Raw genomic sequence first — 18,651 nt, 5'->3', positions numbered from 1 at the left:
TTTTGTAAATTTCTGTGTTCACATTTATATTGGAAGCTGCCCATGTAAATTTGTCACACTGTAAATACACACTCACTTCCTTCAAACACCCCCTTGCTCCTCCCACCCTGAGCCAATGGGAGTGTTGCAGTGCCTCCAGTGCCCGGAGGGTGTATTGTACAGTGTGACATCTTTACATGGCACGTTTCAACACTAAATATGGACACAGGAATTTATAATGGCAACGGTTGACAGGAAATACATGTGGGTATAAGATTTGTAATGTCTTTCACACGTTTTGTAGGATTAGTATAAATGGGTGGTTGATGGTCGGCACAGACTCGGTGGGCTGAAGGGCCTGTTTCAGTGCTGTATCTCTAAATATAAATATAAAAATATGAAAAGAACTTTATTTACTTTTGGTCATTATATGAAACTAAACGTTTCTATTGAGTCCATTTATTCTGCATATTGAGGGACTCATGGTGTGACTTTGGCTAGCAATAAACAATAATTCACTGGCAGCCATCACATCCTCTGCTTTGTGAACAAGAATATGTTTGACTCTTTTTTTGTACTTTTTTAAAATTTTGAGTGTTTTGACTCCTTGTTTCTTCGCAGGCTCTTGCCACAGCTTGTTGGTCAGTGTTGAAAGCGAAAAGGCGACTGTTACAGGTCAGTAAACAAAGGGCTGAGAGTGGTGGACGAACCAGTCATTCAAAAGACCTTTACAGGCAGAGTGTGGAGCACACTGCCAGCTCAGCTGGAATGGAGTGAAATTTGAAATGGATGATGTTCTTGAGCGTTGTTCTAATGCGTGGCGGTTGCATTGTGTTTCCCTGTGACTGTAGGTCCCTGATGGCTTCATTTCCCATTTTTACTCTATTTCGGAGCATGTCAGTCCTGTCCTTGCCTGGGGCTTTCTTGGACCAAAGCAGCACCTCTGTGAAGTTTGCACTATCTTTAAGGTGAGATGCTCCTTTTAAAATCTCTTCGGTCCCCCAGTGTATTGCGGGTGATATAATCATAGAAGGTTTACGGCATAGAAAGAGGCCACTTGGCCCATCGTGTCAGCGTCGGCGAAAAAAGATCCATCCATTCTAATCCCACCTTCCAGCATTTGGTCTGTAGCCCTGCAGATTACGGCACTTGAAGTGCAAATCCAGACTCCTTTTGAATGAGTTGAGGGTTTCTGCCTCACCTGCTCTTTCAGGAGTTCTAGACCCCCACCACCCTGTGGGTGAAATTTTTTTTTTCTTATCTCTCCTCTAATCTTTCTACCAATCACTTTTAATCTATGCCCCCTAGTCACTGACCTCTCTGCTAGGCCTTTTACCTCCACTCTATCCGGGCCCCTCAAAATGTTGTACATTTCAATCCGATCTCCCCTCAGCTTCTCTGTTCCAAGGAGAACAACCCCAGTCTATCCAATCTTTCCTCATAGCTGCATTTTTCCAGTCCTGGCAACATCCTCGTAAATCTCCTCTGTACCCTCTCTAGTGCAATTACATCCTTTCTGTAATGAGGTGACCAGAACTGCACACAGTACTCAAGTTGTGGCCTAACCAATGAGTTATACAGTTCCAGTATAACCTCCCTGCTCTTATATTCTATACCTCGGCTAATAAAGGAAAGGATTCCATATGCCGCCTTAACCACCTTATCAACCTGTCCTGCTACCTTCAAGGATCTGTGGACATTTACTCCAAGGTCCCTCACTTCCTCTACACCTCTTAGTATTTTCCCATTAATCATGTATTCCTTTGCCTTGTTTGACCTTCCCAAATGCATCACTTCACACTTCTCCAGGTTGAATTCCATTTGCCACTTTTCTGCCCATCTGACCAGACCATCAATATCTTCCTGCAGCCTACAACTATCCTCCTCGCTACTTACCACACAGCCAATCTTTGCATCGTCTGCAAACTTCTTGATCATGTCCCCACATTTACATCCAAATCGTTAATATATACCACAAAAAGCAGGGGGCCCAGTGCTGAGCCCTGCGGAACGCCACTGGAAACAGCCCTCCAGTCACTAAAACTCCCATCAACAATTACCCTTTGTTTCCTGCCACTGAGCCAATTTTGTATCCACCTTGCTGCATTTCACTGGATCCCATAGGGTTTAATTTTTTTAACCAGTCTGCCATGTGGGACCTTGTCAAAAGCCTTGCTAAAATCTATATAGACCACATCAACTGCACTACCCTCATCTATCTTCCTTGTTACTTCTTCAAAATATGCGATCAAGTTGGTGAGACAAAATCTTTCCTTCACAATGATGGCAAAGGGGCTTTCCCCCTGGCTTTTCTTAAATATTGTTTATAAATTTTATTATGTTTTTTAAAAAAATTGTTCTGGGGATAAGGATGTCACTGGCAAGGCTGACGTTTCCAAGTCAGGACGGTGTGTGACTTGGAGGGGAACTTGCAAGTTGGTGGTGTTCCCTTGCATCTGTTGCCCTTGTCCTTCTAGTTAGTGGAGATTTGTGAGGTGCTGAGTATTAATGTATTGATATTGAACTGATGGGAAAAGTTATTGAGCCTTGATTATGAAAAGGAGCTGCATTAATAGGCCCAGTGAAGTTCTTAGGATTAATTACAGTATTTCCATAATCCTTAACTTGGCAACTTTAAATTTCCTGGACAGTTTGGTGAGTGTTTGCATCTGCCGTGGTACTGACAATTCATAGATTTGTACAGCACAAAAGGAGTCCGTTTGGCACCTCATGTCTTTCCCAGCTGTCTGAAAGAGCTATCAATTAATTACACTTCCCTGCTCTGCAATTTTATTTTCCTCTTAAAGTAGAGATTCAATTACCTTTTTGAAAGTTAATATTTGAAAATTCCAGTGGGTTCCATGGAAAATTAGACACACGGATCCAGAAGGTCATGTATCCTAATGCATCTGTGCACTCCGTGTGAAGTGAGACCAGTTGTCCTCAGTACTGCCACCCACAGGCACCCATCGGTTAATGCTACAGCAATAATTAAATTTTTTTCAATTTCAAAATGCTTAATGCAGAAAATAGATTTCCTTCCTGTAATTTAGAGAAGGAAAGACAGGGGAGAAATGGTGTCTCCTGTCTTTTGTGTAATATATTTGTTTTAACTATAGTTTTTACACACAATTATCACTTTGTCTTGTAGCAACAAATTCTCCAGTATTTGAAGGACATGTTTGATGTAGACAAAGTGCGATACACTACAGTAAATTCCCTAGCGGACGACATTGTGCATTTGTCACGGAGACGCAGCGAGATTCTCCTTGGCTACCTGGGCATTGATGCAATAACGGAAATGAATGGGACGATACCCACTGACAATGGACCTTTGGAAGAGGCCAGTCTTGTATGAAACCCGGGCACAAAGGTTTTTTTTTTAAACAGAAAAGAACGACAGAAAATGATTGATTTTTGCGAAGAATAGAATCAAAGCAACTTGGCACTGAGAATATCTGATTCCTGGATGACCTCCATTTTGAGGAGACTTGTAAGAGTCTTGATCAGAATACTCCATACACTTTGAGGTTGGCTCATTCTGTTGGATATCAGTATTATGATATGGCATTGGTCGGGGACAGGAAGAATAGGATGTTATTCTTCCAGAATCTAATCCATCCTAGAGATGTTGGATGGTGTAGGGGGTGTCTTTTTGATGGGATAACCCAAGGATTGCAGGACTAGAAATATGCTTCCCTCCACTTTTACCATTGGGGTGGGGGGAGGGGGGTCATAGAATCAGGTGCAACTGCCCCTCTCGGTGTAGTGGATGAATAGGTTGCCTGGTCTGTTACTGAGCCATACAGATCAGAACAGATCATTGTGATTGGTAGATGTCCAGGTTTGTAAAGAGCACAATGCAGTTGGCCTTAGCATCCCTGGGCTAGGGAGGAAACAACTTACCCAATGTTTCCATGCCTGCTCATTTTCCCATTACCAAGTCCAGTTTAACCAAATAATAGAATCATACAGCATAGGGGGAGCCCATTCTTTGACAGAATAACTGTATCAATCTTGCACAAAAATAACAACAACGTCTGTGAAAATTCCAAGCACTTTTTTTTAAAATACCCAAGATGAGCACTTGAGTCTAAAAATCAGGCAACTAATTTTTAAAACTTTTTTTTCCAAACGAGTAATTTGACTTTTAACACATTCTCATTCTTCTTCATGCTTGACGCTTTTACTCGACTTGTACCAGCCAGTGGTCCTCCAGTTCTTTTGGAGGTCCAGTGTCCTGAGTAGTGTCACTGAGCCAATACCAGTTGATTGTAGGCTTTCCTGGTTCTTGTTCCTTTTGTTATTTTAAACAGGATAAAATGAGTGAAACAGGAGCTAGATGCTACCTGATAATTGCTGTTTGTATTTGAGATATTATTTTGTAGTTAAACCACCTCCCCACAGTTTTTTAATTTATTACCTCTCCCAAGAGTAATGTGGCATTTGGCAATCGGGAGACATTTGTGCACCTCCTAGAGGTCAGTGTCTGGAATGGCAGAGGGCTGGATGTAGATTCTCTTTCCTGCACTGCTCCCCTCCACCTTCTCAACTGGGGAACCCTGCACAGTAGGCAGAACAAATAATTGAATAATAGAGGAAGTCATTTTCTGCATATCCCTGTACCTTCTGGAAGTTAAGGCTAATAATCGCTAGGGCTTTAACAAAAGGCCGCAAATAGTGACCCAGCCAGAGTGAAGATGATTGTGTAATGCCCCTTCAGTCACGCCTGGAGACCAGATTGCTGCGAGTGACTGGGATTAGAAAGATAGAAACGTAGAAAATAGGAGCAGGAGTAGGCCATTCGGCCCTTTGGGACTGCTCCACCATTCATGGCTGATTGTCTAATTCAGTACCCTGTTCCCGCTTTTCCCCCATATCCCTTGATCCCTTTGGCATTAAGAAACATAGAAAGTTTAAGGCACAGAAAGAGGCCACTTGGCCCATCGTGTCTGTGCAAACCAGATGGGTTTTTACAACAATTGACAATAGTTTCATGGTCATTTTAATTCCAGATTTATTAATTGATTTCAAATTTCACCATTTACTTTGGAGGGATTTGACCCCATGTTCCCATAGCCTGGGCTCTGGATTACTAGTCCAGTGACATTACCACTACAGCACCACCTCTCCTTGGTTTGACTCGCTTAATTTCTATTCTGTAGCTATCCTCCACTCACTGCATTTTGCTGGAGAATTAATCTTCCTTTTATTGGGAGAGTTCTGTTTGCTGTAATTTGTAGAGGCTGTTAAATAGACTCTGCTTGCTTTAACATCAAGTCTGCTTTCTGTAAGTCCTGCCATAACCCCCACCCACTAATAATGTCAGTACTCATTCTGGTAGCAAAATGTAGGCTGCGTGGACTGGGTGAAAATGGCCAAATATCGGAGAGTGGTTTCGTATTCAATGTCGCCAAGATGGCCATAAACCATGAGTCTTTTATATTTTGTCTCTAGAGGGGTTGCATGTTGCTGTGCTGCTCAGGAAGATTCGTCCACTTCTGCCCAATGTTCTCTCTAGGCAGCATGGGTGTGCGGCTGCATAGTGATCTGGAATGTACAGTGCTGTCCAATAAGCCGGCCACGCACAACCAAAGTTCCTGCAATAAACAGGCAGCGCACAACAAAGAAAAGTAAGCGGGAACATTGCTTCCGTCCTTAGGATTCTCTTGCAAGTGGACACTTCACATCCCTAAACTGACTCGCCAGCTCAAAGGCTTGAAAAATTCCTTGACTTGGATTCCTGGCAAGACTCATAATGAAGTTGTTTTTCATCAGATCTCGAGATTCTTTTGAAATTGTTGATGTGTAATTATTTTAATTTTGTGAGGGATGGACTCTCAACTGAGTTGAGCAGAACTCCTGAGATTATTTTCTCTGTGGACTCAAAAGTCTAAACCAAACTTTTAAGTGAATTTGTGCTACTTTTAAAATGACCCTTTCATATGTTCTCTCTTTCCCCCATTTCTCTGTGCTCTCTTAAGGCACTCCTCACACAGGGGTGGGGGGTGGGTGCTGTTGAGTATTCCTGTCTCTGTGTGTGTGTCTCTCTCTCTGTGTGTCTCTCTGTGTGTCTCTCTCTGTGTGTGTGTGTCTCTCTCTGTGTGTGTGTGTCTCTCTCTGTGTGTGTGTGTCTCTCTGTGTGTGTGTGTGTGTCTCTCTCTGTGTGTGTGTCTCTCTCTCTCTGTGTGTGTGTCTCTCTCTCTGTGTGTGTGTGTGTGTGTCTCTCTGTGTGTGTGTGTGTGTGTGTGTCTCTCTCTCTGTGTGTGTGTGTGTGTCTCTCTCTGTGTGTGTGTGTGTGTGTCTCTCTCTCTGTGTGTGTGTGTGTGTCTCTCTCTCTGTGTGTGTGTGTGTGTCTCTCTCTGTGTGTGTGTGTGTGTGTCTCTCTCTCTGTGTGTGTGTGTCTCTCTCTCTCTGTGTGTGTGTGTCTCTCTCTCTCTGTGTGTGTGTGTCTCTCTCTCTCTGTGTGTGTGTGTCTCTCTCTCTCTGTGTGTGTGTGTCTCTGTGTGTGTGTGTGTTTGTGTCTTTTTTCCCTCCACTGCCAGCACAGAAGAGCATTGTACACCAAAGAGACTAAGGATGGAACGTTTAAATTGGCTCAAAAAAGGATGGCTGACCTGGATGTTGGAATGCAGAAGTGCTGTGGGGGTTGGGGGGTGAGGAGAGAGTTCTCTAATGTGGTTCAGGATTGTTTAAAAGTCCGACTGTCTTAACACTCAGGCTTGGGTAATTAGATTACTCCCACCCCCTCCAAATAGATGCCTGATATCAATTTCTGATATCTATGTTTTATGATCGATAGATGATGCCAACCTGTAGCAAGTTTTTCTTTTTGTTTGAATTACTGTATTAGAGAGACTTGGAACAATTCTGTTTGCGTGAACAGAATCAGCCTTGAAAAGTCCCTTTCTGCCTTTTGGAGTAATTAGGAGCATGCTACACCAACTCTTGAAAGAAGATGTGACTAGTCACTATAAGAAGGCAAGGTGTGGCGAGTTCTTTTTGGGGTGTTAAAGTTGTCCTTTGAGCCCCTTTGTTGGAGCTTTGTCTGTGCGGAGGTTCAGAACAGATTGGGCTGTCTGATGTAATCGAGTCCTGAGATAATCTACTGTCTGCTGCTGTGGAAAACTCACTTTATTCAAAGGATTTATTTGTTCCAACTATGTGACTGACATAGAGGTTACTTATAAATCAGTTGATATATCTTTTCCAGAATAACATTTCGTTGGTCATTGAAGGAGTTATAATAGGACAACTGAAAGTATTAGGGTGTTTAAAAAAAAAAAAGGACTTTTAAGGAGCGATTTCTATTGAGTTGAAATTTGTTTTTTTTTCTTCCTGAATTGTGATCGAGATTCATGGAAAAAGTTGTGATAGTGGAGGTGTGGGCACACAAATGTGTTTGTGACACAGTGTTCAGGAGGTGCAAAAATAAAGTGGCTACTGGTGACCTTTTATATAAAAAAAGTCTACAGGCAGTAGTTGGAATCTAGAGGAGTTCTCCTTTAGACGTGTGTGAGGGTTAATGAAATGAAGAAGCTTACTGATTTTTTTTTTAATAAAAGAGCTCTCCTTTAGGAACTGGGTGACTTAATCAGGTGAGGACACTGGTCTTTCACCATCATTTCCTAGGTTGGAATCCCAGCTCAGACTGGGCTGAACTTCCACTGTTTGCCATGAGGGTTCTGGGTGTGATGAGTTTGAGGTAGCCTAGATCCCTAATGGGTGAGGGTCCTGAGCACAAAAATTACCAGCCTCAGTCAGAGAGGCTATGGGGGACACTGGCATCAGACTGGCAGTCAGATGCTCCAACAAAAACAAGAAATGCTGGAATCACTCAGCAGGTCTGGCAGCATCTGTGGAAAGAGAAGCAGAGTTAACGTTTCGGGTCAGTGACCCTTCTTCGGACCCGAAACGTTAACTCTGCTTCTCTTTCCACAGATGCTGCCAGACCTGCTGAGTGATTCCAGCATTTCTTGTTTTTGTTTCAGATTTCCAGCATCCGCAGTATTTTGCTTTTATTTTAGTCAGATGCTCCATCCTGGAGTTGGGTGTTGAAGTTCAGGTATACCTGTCCTGGGAGTATTTGGCAAGACAAGGTGGAGAAGGGGAACTTTGAGTGCAAGTTTGTGTGGGTTCACCAAGCTTGAACCAGTTTGTAAACTACTGCATGTACCAAGGCTTTTTTTGATTCTGTGCCAGAAAATGTTCATGCCCAATAAAAGTCTGATTTCCCATTTTTTTTTCCAAGGTAGCCATTTAGGCCATGTAGGAATCAGATTTGCTAATGCACTTTATTTATAAAGAAAAATTGTGGCCCAAACTGACCAAATTCCACATTCCCGCCCCCCACAATCTTCTCATCCCAACACCATAGTTACTGACGTTCATAAAACTGCACCTATTTTAAACAAAAAACTTGCATTTTTATTGCGCATTTCATGACCTCAGGAAGTTGCAAACCATTTTACAGCCAAATAAGTACTTTTGAAGTTTGGCCACTATTGCAATGTAGGAAACAGTGCAGCCAGTTTGCACACAGCAAGATCCCAAAACAGTAATGACCAATAATCTCTTTTTTTTGCATGTGATGTTGGTTGAGCGGTAAATGTTGGCCAAGACACCCGGATAATCTCCTGCTCTTATTCGAAATAGTGCCAAGAGATCTTTTATGTGCGCCTGAGTAGGCAGCTGGGGCCATGGATTAATGTCTCAACCGAAAGATAGTACCTTCGACAGTGCAGAACTCCGTCAGGGCTGCACCAGGAGTGTCAGCCTAGAATTTGTGCTGAAATCTCTGGAGTGGGACAGTAGGGATACATTCTAGCAGCTGATGGTCTGGGAGCTGCCTGTTATTGTTGCACTGATGATCTGTATATGGCAGTGATTCACCTATAATAAGGTCACTTCTGACCCACATCTTCATTTCTTGTCGACCCTACTACTCCAGGTGTCTCTGGGTTTACATTTGTGGCTTGCCTAGTTATGAGCTGGGATCATAAGCGGCACCCAGTGCCACTCTCCTGCTAAGTCAGAAAAACCAAGAGACTACCATTAGGAAGCAGGGCTATCTCAGTAGTGAAGCTCTTGGGCCTCTAGTTTCTGCCCTTCAACCTGTGGTCTCCAATTAGCAAGTACCAACAGTGGCACATTTGAGAATAATGGATAAAGAGGCTCATTATTCAACTAGATGTACCCTAGAGTGCAGCATAGTTTCTTAAATCATTCCAGTCTTTTGCCTCCAACTCTCTACTGGGATGATCTTTCCAAGTGTTGACCACCCTCTACATAAAGAGCTTTCTGATATCAGTCCTGCAGTTACCTTTTACCAGTGTGTACCAGAACCTGTGTCCTACTCCTACCATTTAATTAAAAATAATCTAGAATTTACCCTTTCCCTACCTTGTATACCTCTATAAGATTGCCTCCTTTTCAGATTGAAATGTCAGAATATCTTCAGTCTTTCCTCATAACTCAAACCCCTGACACCGGGAATTCGCCTTGTGACGCTTCTCTGAAATGTCTGTCCAGCCTTTGAATTTCTGCCTCTTGTCTGCCTGAACATAGCTCTGTACAATTTGATCACGACATCCTCTGATTTGCATTGTGCTGTTTACAGCGATTGTAATTTAACGTTCTCTTTGTTTTGATTGCTGTCTGTTTCGGTTTGATATCTTTAGCAGTGTGTCTGCTGAGATTTCAAGGCCTCTTCACCCGTGGCTATTTCAGTACCGTTTGTGAAATGCATGTCTTGCTGTTAGTGTGAGGGACTGAAAGTGCAGACCCATATCTCATCACTAACTGGTCCAACATATTGGAGCATTCCTTGAGTAACCTTCGAGCAAGGTGATGCTTTAATCTGCAGCCCTCAATGAAAAATTAATTTAAACAAGAAAAGCGCATGCACACTGCCATATGGTTAAAACAGAAGTCAGTGGCACTTCTGGTATTGGGCTTATTCTGTTAGCCTGATTCTACTGCAGTTACCAAACCGTGAGTTGGCCTCTAACACCTCCATCTCCTGCTAGTAAACTTTTTTCTTTACAAAACTGGCAGGACGTCATTGGATTTGTTTCTGTTAATACCTATGTAATATATTTTTTACTTAAAAGAGAACTGAAATGTAAATCAGGATTAGAAATGATGTGTTTACTTCAGATATTCACCCAGGTCACCCCAGTTGAGGAGATGAGGGTTATTAGCCAAACGTTTTTTATTTTTTTTGAAACTTTTTTTGTTTGAAGCAAAAGAACCTCATTGAGACACCACTTGTCCAATCTTTATCAATCTTACTTGCTGCTCCTGTTAGCCTGGGTGCCAATCGTGTCAGGTCCAGGCTTACTGTGCTTTACTGTGTAACCAGATTAAGATGGTTAGGCATTTAACAGTTGATCTGTGTGCATCACCCTCATGTCATGAGGTCTGTGGGAGCGGAGCACATCGTTTTTTGTAACAAGGGTATGTTTTGTAAATGATATCTTATAGAATGCAACAGAAAAATGCAGCCTGCAAGTTTGGAGCCAAGTTATGAGAGGTGTACAACTTTAAATAGTGGTGGGAGGATGGCGGTGGTCTGAGCATGGTGCCCAGGGAGAGTGAATGAGGGAGAGCAATTAAATTAAATTGATGGGAAGAACCATCCTCTGGCCATGTTTGTGCACCTCTTTGCGATTAGCATAGGAGTTGGTTTGGAGCAAGTCGCCTGCCTGTCCCCAGTTCAAAAGAGTCCATTGAAGTCTCTTGTGAGGAGGTAAATGTGGGAATGAGGTTTCTACCTATAAAAGGAAAAGGACAGAGTCTGTAAGTGACAACCTGACAGTATAGGTGCATTGGACCTTATTTCTGTTCTCCTTTTTAATTTATTTTATTTTCTGTGTGCATGTCCAGTTCCCCCTCAATCAAATCACGCTTTTAGTTCCTGTAAAGAATGTCACCCGTTGGGAAAGAGTGTTAAGAGGTGCTGAAGGGGTAAAGAAACAGTTTGATCCACACACTTTTAAGGTGCTGCTGTGACAGTGGATGGGGAGGCCTTAACCAAACTGGACTGTAATGAACTCACTGGACAAGTAACTAACTAATATCAGTGCAAGTGTTGCAGGACAGACCAGAACCATTACCAGACCATTACCAGGCCTTTCTTTACCAGTAACCAAGCCAAGGCATATTCTGAACTGATACCAAATTAGCACCAGCAACTGAAAAGTCCCACACTTGCTCTGGCACAGAACCACTATAGTCTGATGTGGATATTCCTAGATGTCACTCCTCCCTGCCATTTCACAAATTGATTGAATTTGGTGGATACAGATCAATAAATGGTTACTGGTTAATTTTGGTAATGTTCTATGGCAAAATTGCTTTACTGTCTGGAATTGAAAGAAGTTTGTCTTGTATTGACACTTGGGCTGGGTCCATTTGGAACTAAGTTGCTGGTTTGGTCTTTTGAAGCTGCTATTAAGATTTTTCAAAAAATGAGGTTTGTAATGAGTTGAGGGCTAAGAAGAGAAAGGAATGGGGAAAAGTGTCTGAAATGGTCATTCTTTAAATATATAAACGTGTGCCTATTCCTTTTTTTGTGTTAATTATTGCTTCTGATGTAGAACTTGATCTTTTCATCTTGAGAATTGAGATTTTTTTTATTTTTAAAATCATTGCTGCTGCCCTGTATCAATACATTTCAATTAAAAAAAATTCAATAAAGAAAATGTCTGTAAATGGATTTATTTTATTAAGCAAGGGTATTGAGGATTATGGAACAGTAGATGGAGTTAATGTATCAGCCATGATCTAATTGAATGGTGAGCAGCCTCCTCCTGTTCCTATGTTCCCACCCTGACTATGGCCCACACAAAGCTCCCTTTACATTTTTCTAAGTTGGAGGCACTATATAAATGCAAATTGTTGTAGGCTGAGCATGCTACAGGCTAAATCTTGTATTTATATAATGCCATTAGTGTAGTAAAATTTCCCAAGGTGCTTCACGGGACCTTCATCAGACAGAAATTGACACTGAGCTACACAAGGAGATATTAGGACAGGTGACCAAAAGCTTGGTCAAAGAGGTAGATTTTAAGCAGCGTCTTAAAAAGAGGAAAGAGATGTGGAGAGATCTAGGGAGGGACTTCGAGAGCTCAAGTACCCTGGCAACTGAAAGCACGACCACCAATGGTGGAGCAATGGAAATTGGGGATGCGCAAGAGGCCAGAATTGGAAGAATGCAGAGTACTTGGAGGGTTGTGGGGCTGGAGGAGCCTGCAGAGATAGGGAAGGGATGAGACCATGGAGGGATTTGAACAGGAAGTTGAGGATTGGAATACAATAAGGGAAGGATATGCCACTAATAGGAGGGAACTGTAATTGTGACTAATGCAATGTGCTGCTCAGAGTAATTTACATAACCAGGGTGAGGTGGGGAATGGGACTCTTTAGCTAGCAGGAAAGAATGTGACTAAAAACTTATCCTATGATCACATTTGCTTTCTTGGCTCAGTCAGTTGCATTCTTGGCTGAGGTGGTTGTTGGTTCAAGCCTAATCCAGGACTGATTTAATCTAGGCTGATTTAAATATATAATAAATTTGTGTAAGTTCTTGCTTTCTCTAAGCTGCTCCACATTAGAACAAGGCACTGCATTTCAAAGTAATTTGAGAACTTGATCAAGTACGAAAGAACTTGTTTCTTTAGTGCCTAAAGTGCTTTACACAGCCAACAAAGTACTTCTAAGATTTAGTCACTGTTATAATGTTTGAAGTATGACAACCAATTTGCACACAGCAAAGTCTCAAACAGTAATGTGATAATCTGTTTCAGGTTGGGTGAGGAATAAATATTGGCCAGGAAATCGGGAGAACTCCCCTGCTCCTCTTTGAATAGTGCCATGGGATCTTTTACAACCATCCCAGGGGGCAGATGGGGCCTCGGTTTAACATATCCAAAAGGCAGCCCCTTCCGCCAATACGGCACTCCCTCAGTACGGCCCTCTGACAGTGCAGCACTCCCTTAGTGCACCGCCCCACACTCCGACAGTGCAGCACTCCCTCAGTTCTGCACAGGGAACGTCGGCCTGGATTTTGTGCTCCAGTTTCTGGAGTTGGGTTCAAGCCCACAATCTCTGACTCAGAGGTGAGAGTGCTACCCACAGCTGCCATTAATGCAAGTTTTATTTGGTCCATTAGTTTAGTTTATGTTTAGTTTAGAGATAGAGCACTGAAACAGGCCCTTCGGCCCACGGAGTCTGTGCTGACCATCAACCACCCATTTATACTAATCCTACACTAATTCCATATTCCTACCACATCCCCACCTGTCCCTATATTTCCCTACCACCTACCTATACTAGGGGCAATTTATAATGGCCAATTTACTTATCAACCTGCAAGTCTTTGGCATGTGGGAGGAAACCGGAGCACCCGGAGGAAACCCACGCCAGCACAGGGAGAACTTGCAAACTCCATACAGGCAGTACCCAGGATTGAACCCGGGTCGCTGGAGCTGTGAGATGAAAAAGAAATGGCCCGATCTTTGAAAACACTTTCAGACCAGAGGCTAATGGAAAAGGTACTAATGTAGATGCAAAAGTAGCAAGGTGTTCACGAAGCCAGGGCTACCGAGAAAGTGAGACTAGGTGAGGTTGCTCTTGCGGAGAGCCGGCACGGACACAATGGGCCGAAAGGCCTTCTGTGCTGTCAACATTCTATGATCTTCATTCATTCAAGCCAACTCTGAAATTGCCTCCAGCACTTTGTCTGGAAGTTGTCTGTCCTGTGATTCGATGGACTTCTGCTCTTCTGATTGGACCACCCTGCAGTCCCTCTTCCAATAGACAGCAGCGGCCGGGGAGGGGGCGGGAGAAGCGCCTACCTTTGCGCTGTGATTGGTTCAATCCTCCACAGATGCTGGGCTGCTATTGGATGGAATCCGGCCGCAGTGATTGGCTGCCGGCGTGTCGCCATGATGCGGTAAAGATGGCGGCGGTTGGAAAGTGCTCGGTTGCTGTAGAGAAAGAGCGGTGGCAGCCGCTGTCCCTCACGTATGTCGAATATCCACCAGGTATAGCTTCTCTGGTCAGGTTTTTGCAAGAATGATTCTCGGCTGCCTTTAGAAATTTTTGCGAGCGAGGAAAATAACGGCGAACGAGCATGCAGGGAGAAGTCGCAGCCCTGTTTGCAGGCCTTGGTGGGGGAGGATCGCGGGCGAATGAGCGCCTTCACTGGGTCCCAGTTGCTAAATAATGTGCCATTAGTTTTTGTGTGTCCGTGTTGCAGCCGCGCATGCGCAATTAATCGATGCCATTGCTGCCGAATAGTGGCCAACTTTAAGACCCATCTACGCATGCTCGACAGGTCTGAGGTCTCACGGCGCACGCGCGATCTGGCGGCTCCGCTTTACATCGCGTGCGCAGTACATCTAAGCGCTCAGGCAGCAAAGAGCTGTCATGGTGAAAATATTTATAGCAATGACTAATGAGAGATTATAGTGACTGCAGTGTTGGAGGTTTCGAAGTCATTTATTGGCTTTTATATCATCTCTTTGTAAAAATTGAAGGAATTGTATGTTCTGAAAATATTGAAATTTATATATTTTTTTTAAAAAAGGGAATTTGATCAAAGTGCATTGGTAAAGGGTATGATAATGTGAGCAGGATAGTGGGGTTAGCCAAGGTGGAGTATATGGAGAAAATCCCCCTGCAGAATAAATGATCTCTTTCTGTGCTGAATCATTCTACGGGCCAATACTAGGATGAGAAAAGAAAAAACGTTTTGCATTTTGAGAGTGTCTTTCGAGACCACAGGGCTTCTCAAAGTGCTTCTCACGTGTGGTCACTGTTGAAATGTAGGAAATGTGGTAGCCTATTTGCACATAGCAAGATCTCACAAACAGCAATCTGATTGCCAAATCATCTGTTTTTGTGATGTTGATTTGAGGGATGAATATTGGCCACGACACCAAGGAAAGCTCCCCTGCTCTTATTCAAATTGGTGCATGGATCATTTACATCCACCTGAGAGAGCAGACGGGGCCTCGGTTTAACGACTCAACTGAAAGGTGGCACCTCTGACTGTGTAGCACTCCCTCAGTACTAACATACATACATGCTAGGAGTAGGCTATTCGGCCCCTCAAACCTACTCTGTCATTTGATAAGATCATGGCTGATCTGATTGTGGCCTCAACTCTACTTTCCTGTCTACCTGCTATAACCTTTTGTCAATTTGCCTTGTCAATTAAGAATCTATCTAACTCAGCCTTAAAAATATTCAATGACCCAGCCTCCACTGCTCTCTGGGAAAGAGAATTCCACAGACGAACAACACTCTGAGAAAAAAAATTGTCTTCATCTCCGTCTTAAATGGGAAACCCCTTATTTTTAAACTGTGTTCCCTAGTTCTAGTCTCTCCCATAACAGAAACATCCTTTCAGCATCCACCCTGTCAAGTCCCCACAGGATCTTCTATCTTTCAATAAGTTAACCTCTCATTCTTCTAAACTCCACTGGATACATGCCTAACCTGTCAACCCTTCCTCATAAAATAACCCCTTCATCCCCGGAATCAGTCGCGTGAACTTTCTCATAACTGCTAATGCAATTATATCCTTTCTTAAGTAAGGAGACCAAACTGTACACAGTAATCCAGATGTAGTCTCACCAACGCCCTGTACAACTGTAGCAAAACTTCCCTACTATTCTATTCCTTGCAATAAACAACAACATTCCATTTGACTTCCCAATCACATGCTGTACCTGCATACTAATTTTTTGTGAATCATATACCAGGACACCCAGATCTCTCTACTGTTCATATAAATAATATACTGCTTTTCGTCACAATTTCCCACATTGTATTCCATCTGCCAGATTTTTGCCCACTCACTTAACCTATCGATATCCCTTTGCAGATTCTTTTATGTCCTCTTCACAACTTACTCTCCTACCTATCTTTGTGTCATCGGCAAATTTAGCAAGCATACATTCATCTCTTCATCTACGTCATTGATATAGATTGTAAAGTTGAGGCCCCAGCACTGAGCTCTGTGGCACTCCACTAGTTACAGCTTGCCAACCCGAGAATGCCCCATTTATCCCTACTCTGCTTCCTGTTAACGAACCAATCCTGGAGTAGGACTTGAACTCACAGCCTTCTAACTTACGAATTAGGAGCAGAAGTGGGCCACTTGGCCCCTCTAGCCTGGTCTGCTATTCAATAAGATCATGGCTGATCTCTGTGTCTCGAATTCCACACTCCCATCTACCCCGATAACCTTTGATTCCCTTGCCTAACAAGAATCTATCAACCCCTGCATTAAAATTATTCAATGACCCTGCCTCCACCACCTTCTGAGGTAGTGAGTTCCAAAGTCACACAACCCTCTGAGAGAAAAAAAAATTCTCCTCATCTCTGTCTTAAAAGGGTGACCCCTCATTCTTCTAAACTTCAAGTCTAGTTTTTCCAACCTTTTTTCATACGACAACCCGCTCATTCCAGGTATCAATCTAGTAAACCTCCTCTGAATCGCCTCCAACGCATTCACATCCTTCCTTAAATAAGGAGACCAAAACTGCACACAGTATTCGAGATGTGGTCTCACAAATGCCCTGTACAACTGAAGCATAACATCCTTACTTTTATTTTCTATTCCTCTCGTAGTAAAGGATAGCATTCCATTAGCCTTTATTACTTTCTGTATACTAACATTTTGTGACTCATACACTAGAACACCAAGATCCTGTTGCACCTCGGAATTCTGCAGTCCTTCTCTGTTTAAGTAATACTGTGCTTTTTTTATTCTTCCTGCCAAAGTGAACAACTTCACATTTTCCCACATTATACTCCATCTGCCAGAATTTTGCCCACTCATTCAATCTATCTATATCAGTCTGCAAGCTCCTTATGTCCTCTTCACAACATACTTTTGCTACCTATCTTTGTGTCATCTGTAAATTTAGTTACCATTGTCATCGCTTCCTTCATCTAAGTCATTGATATAAATTGTAAAAAATTGAGGCCCCAGCACAGACTCCTGCGGGATCCCACTTGTCACATCCTGCCAATCAGAAAAGGACCCATTTATGCATACTCTCTGTTTTCTGCCAGCCAACCAATCTTCTGTCCATGAGCTCTTACTTTGCGCAATAACCTTTTATGTGGCACCTTGTCAAATGCCTTCTGGAAATCCAAGTACAGTACATCAACGGGCTCCCCTTTATCCACGGCACATGTTACTCCTTCAAAGAACTCCAATAAATTGGTTAAAAATGATCTCCCTTTCACAAAGCCATGCTGACTATTCCTGATTGCCTTGAGTTTTTCTAGGTGCCCAGCTTTAGCCTCCTTAATGATTTGATTATAGCACCTTCCCCACGACAGACGTCAAGCTAACTGGCCTACAATTAACTGTTTTCTGCCTCCGCCCCCCCCCCCAACCTTCTTGAATTGACGGGTTATATTTGCTGTTTTCCAGTCTGATGGAAACTTTCCAGAATCTGGCAAATTTTGAAAAATTAACACCCAACACATCTACTACCTCATTAGTCACCTCTTTTAAGACCCTAGGATAAAGCCCATCAGGACCTGGGGACTTGTCAGCCCGCAGCTCCATCAGTTTGGTCAGTACCACTTCCCTGATGCTTGTAATTTCACCAAGTTTCTCTCTTCTTTCCACCTCCTGATTTACAGCTATTACGGGAATCTTTTTTGTATATAGTGAAGACAGAAGCAAAATATTTGTTCATTTCATTCGCCATTTCTTTATTATCTACTATGAACTCCCCATTCTCACTCTCTAGAGGACCAACACTCACTTTACTTTTTAACTTTTTTAAATACCTGTAGAAACTCTTGCTATCCGTTTTTATATTTCTAGCTAGATTCTTCTCATACACTAATTTCTTTATCCTGATTAACCTTTTAGGTTTTAACTGTCTGAAGAGGTGGTAGAGGCAGGAACCCTCACAACATTTAAGAAATATTTAGATGAGTACTTGAAACGCCATAGCATACAAGGCTACGGACCAAGTGCTGATAAATGGGATTAAAATAGTTAGGTGCATGATGGCCGACACAGACATGATGACCGAAGGGCCTGTTTCTGTGCCGTATAAATCTATGACTTTAGTCATTCTCTGCCGTTTTTTATATTTTGACCAATCATCTGACCTGCCACTCATCTTTGTGCAATTATATGCCTTTTCCTTAAGTTTGATGCTTTCTTTAACTTCTTTGGTTAACCACGGATGGTGGGTCCTCCCCTGAGAATTTTTCTTTATAGTAGGAATATACTTATCCTGAGTATTCTGAAATATCACCTTGAATGTCTGCCACTGTTTCTCTATTGCTCTATCTCCTAGCCTAGTAGCCCTGTTCACTTTAGCTAGCTCAGTTTTCATGCCCACATAGTTGCCCTTATTTAAGTTTAAAATACTAGTCTTAGACTCACTCTGCTCTCTTTCAAACTGGATGTAAAATTCAATCATATTGTGGTCGCTGCTACCTAGAGGTGCCTTTATTTTGAGGACTTAGAGGCAAGAAGGCTACTAACTGAGCTATGGCTGACACTTAAGCACGATGATAAGAAAGACTTGTATTTGTATCGTGACTTTCACAACCTCAGTACTTCCCAAAGCGCTTTACAGACATTTAAGTACTTTGGAAGTGTAGTCACTGTTGTAATATAAA

At 42.7% G+C, this 18,651-nt stretch overlaps 2 protein-coding genes across 6 annotated transcripts in view; both read left to right on the top strand.

The window, feature by feature from the left end:
* The window catches only part of miga2 (mitoguardin 2), a 56,720-nt gene extending 45,036 nt beyond the window's left edge, over nucleotides 1-11,684 (top strand). For all 5 annotated transcript variants that reach the window (XM_068012085.1, XM_068012089.1, XM_068012088.1 and 2 more), the window contains 3 exons: nucleotides 601-654; nucleotides 831-947; nucleotides 3,131-11,684. In XM_068012085.1, coding sequence (XP_067868186.1) covers nucleotides 601-654; nucleotides 831-947; nucleotides 3,131-3,337 — 378 coding nt within the window. In that variant the 3' untranslated portion in view covers nucleotides 3,338-11,684. The remainder of the gene's footprint in view (nucleotides 1-600; nucleotides 655-830; nucleotides 948-3,130) is intronic.
* A 2,239-nt stretch (nucleotides 11,685-13,923) lies between these two features.
* Nucleotides 13,924-18,651, top strand: part of dolpp1 (dolichyldiphosphatase 1) — a 31,692-nt gene continuing 26,964 nt past the window's right edge. Inside the window, exon 1 of the mRNA XM_068012084.1 lies at nucleotides 13,924-14,027. Coding sequence (XP_067868185.1) covers nucleotides 13,943-14,027 — 85 coding nt within the window. The 5' untranslated portion in view covers nucleotides 13,924-13,942. The remainder of the gene's footprint in view (nucleotides 14,028-18,651) is intronic.

Source organism: Heterodontus francisci, chromosome 32, assembly GCF_036365525.1.
Source record: "Heterodontus francisci isolate sHetFra1 chromosome 32, sHetFra1.hap1, whole genome shotgun sequence".
Classification (NCBI taxonomy): Eukaryota; Metazoa; Chordata; class Chondrichthyes; order Heterodontiformes; family Heterodontidae; genus Heterodontus; species Heterodontus francisci.
This window is presented reverse-complemented; position numbering and strand designations above follow the sequence as displayed.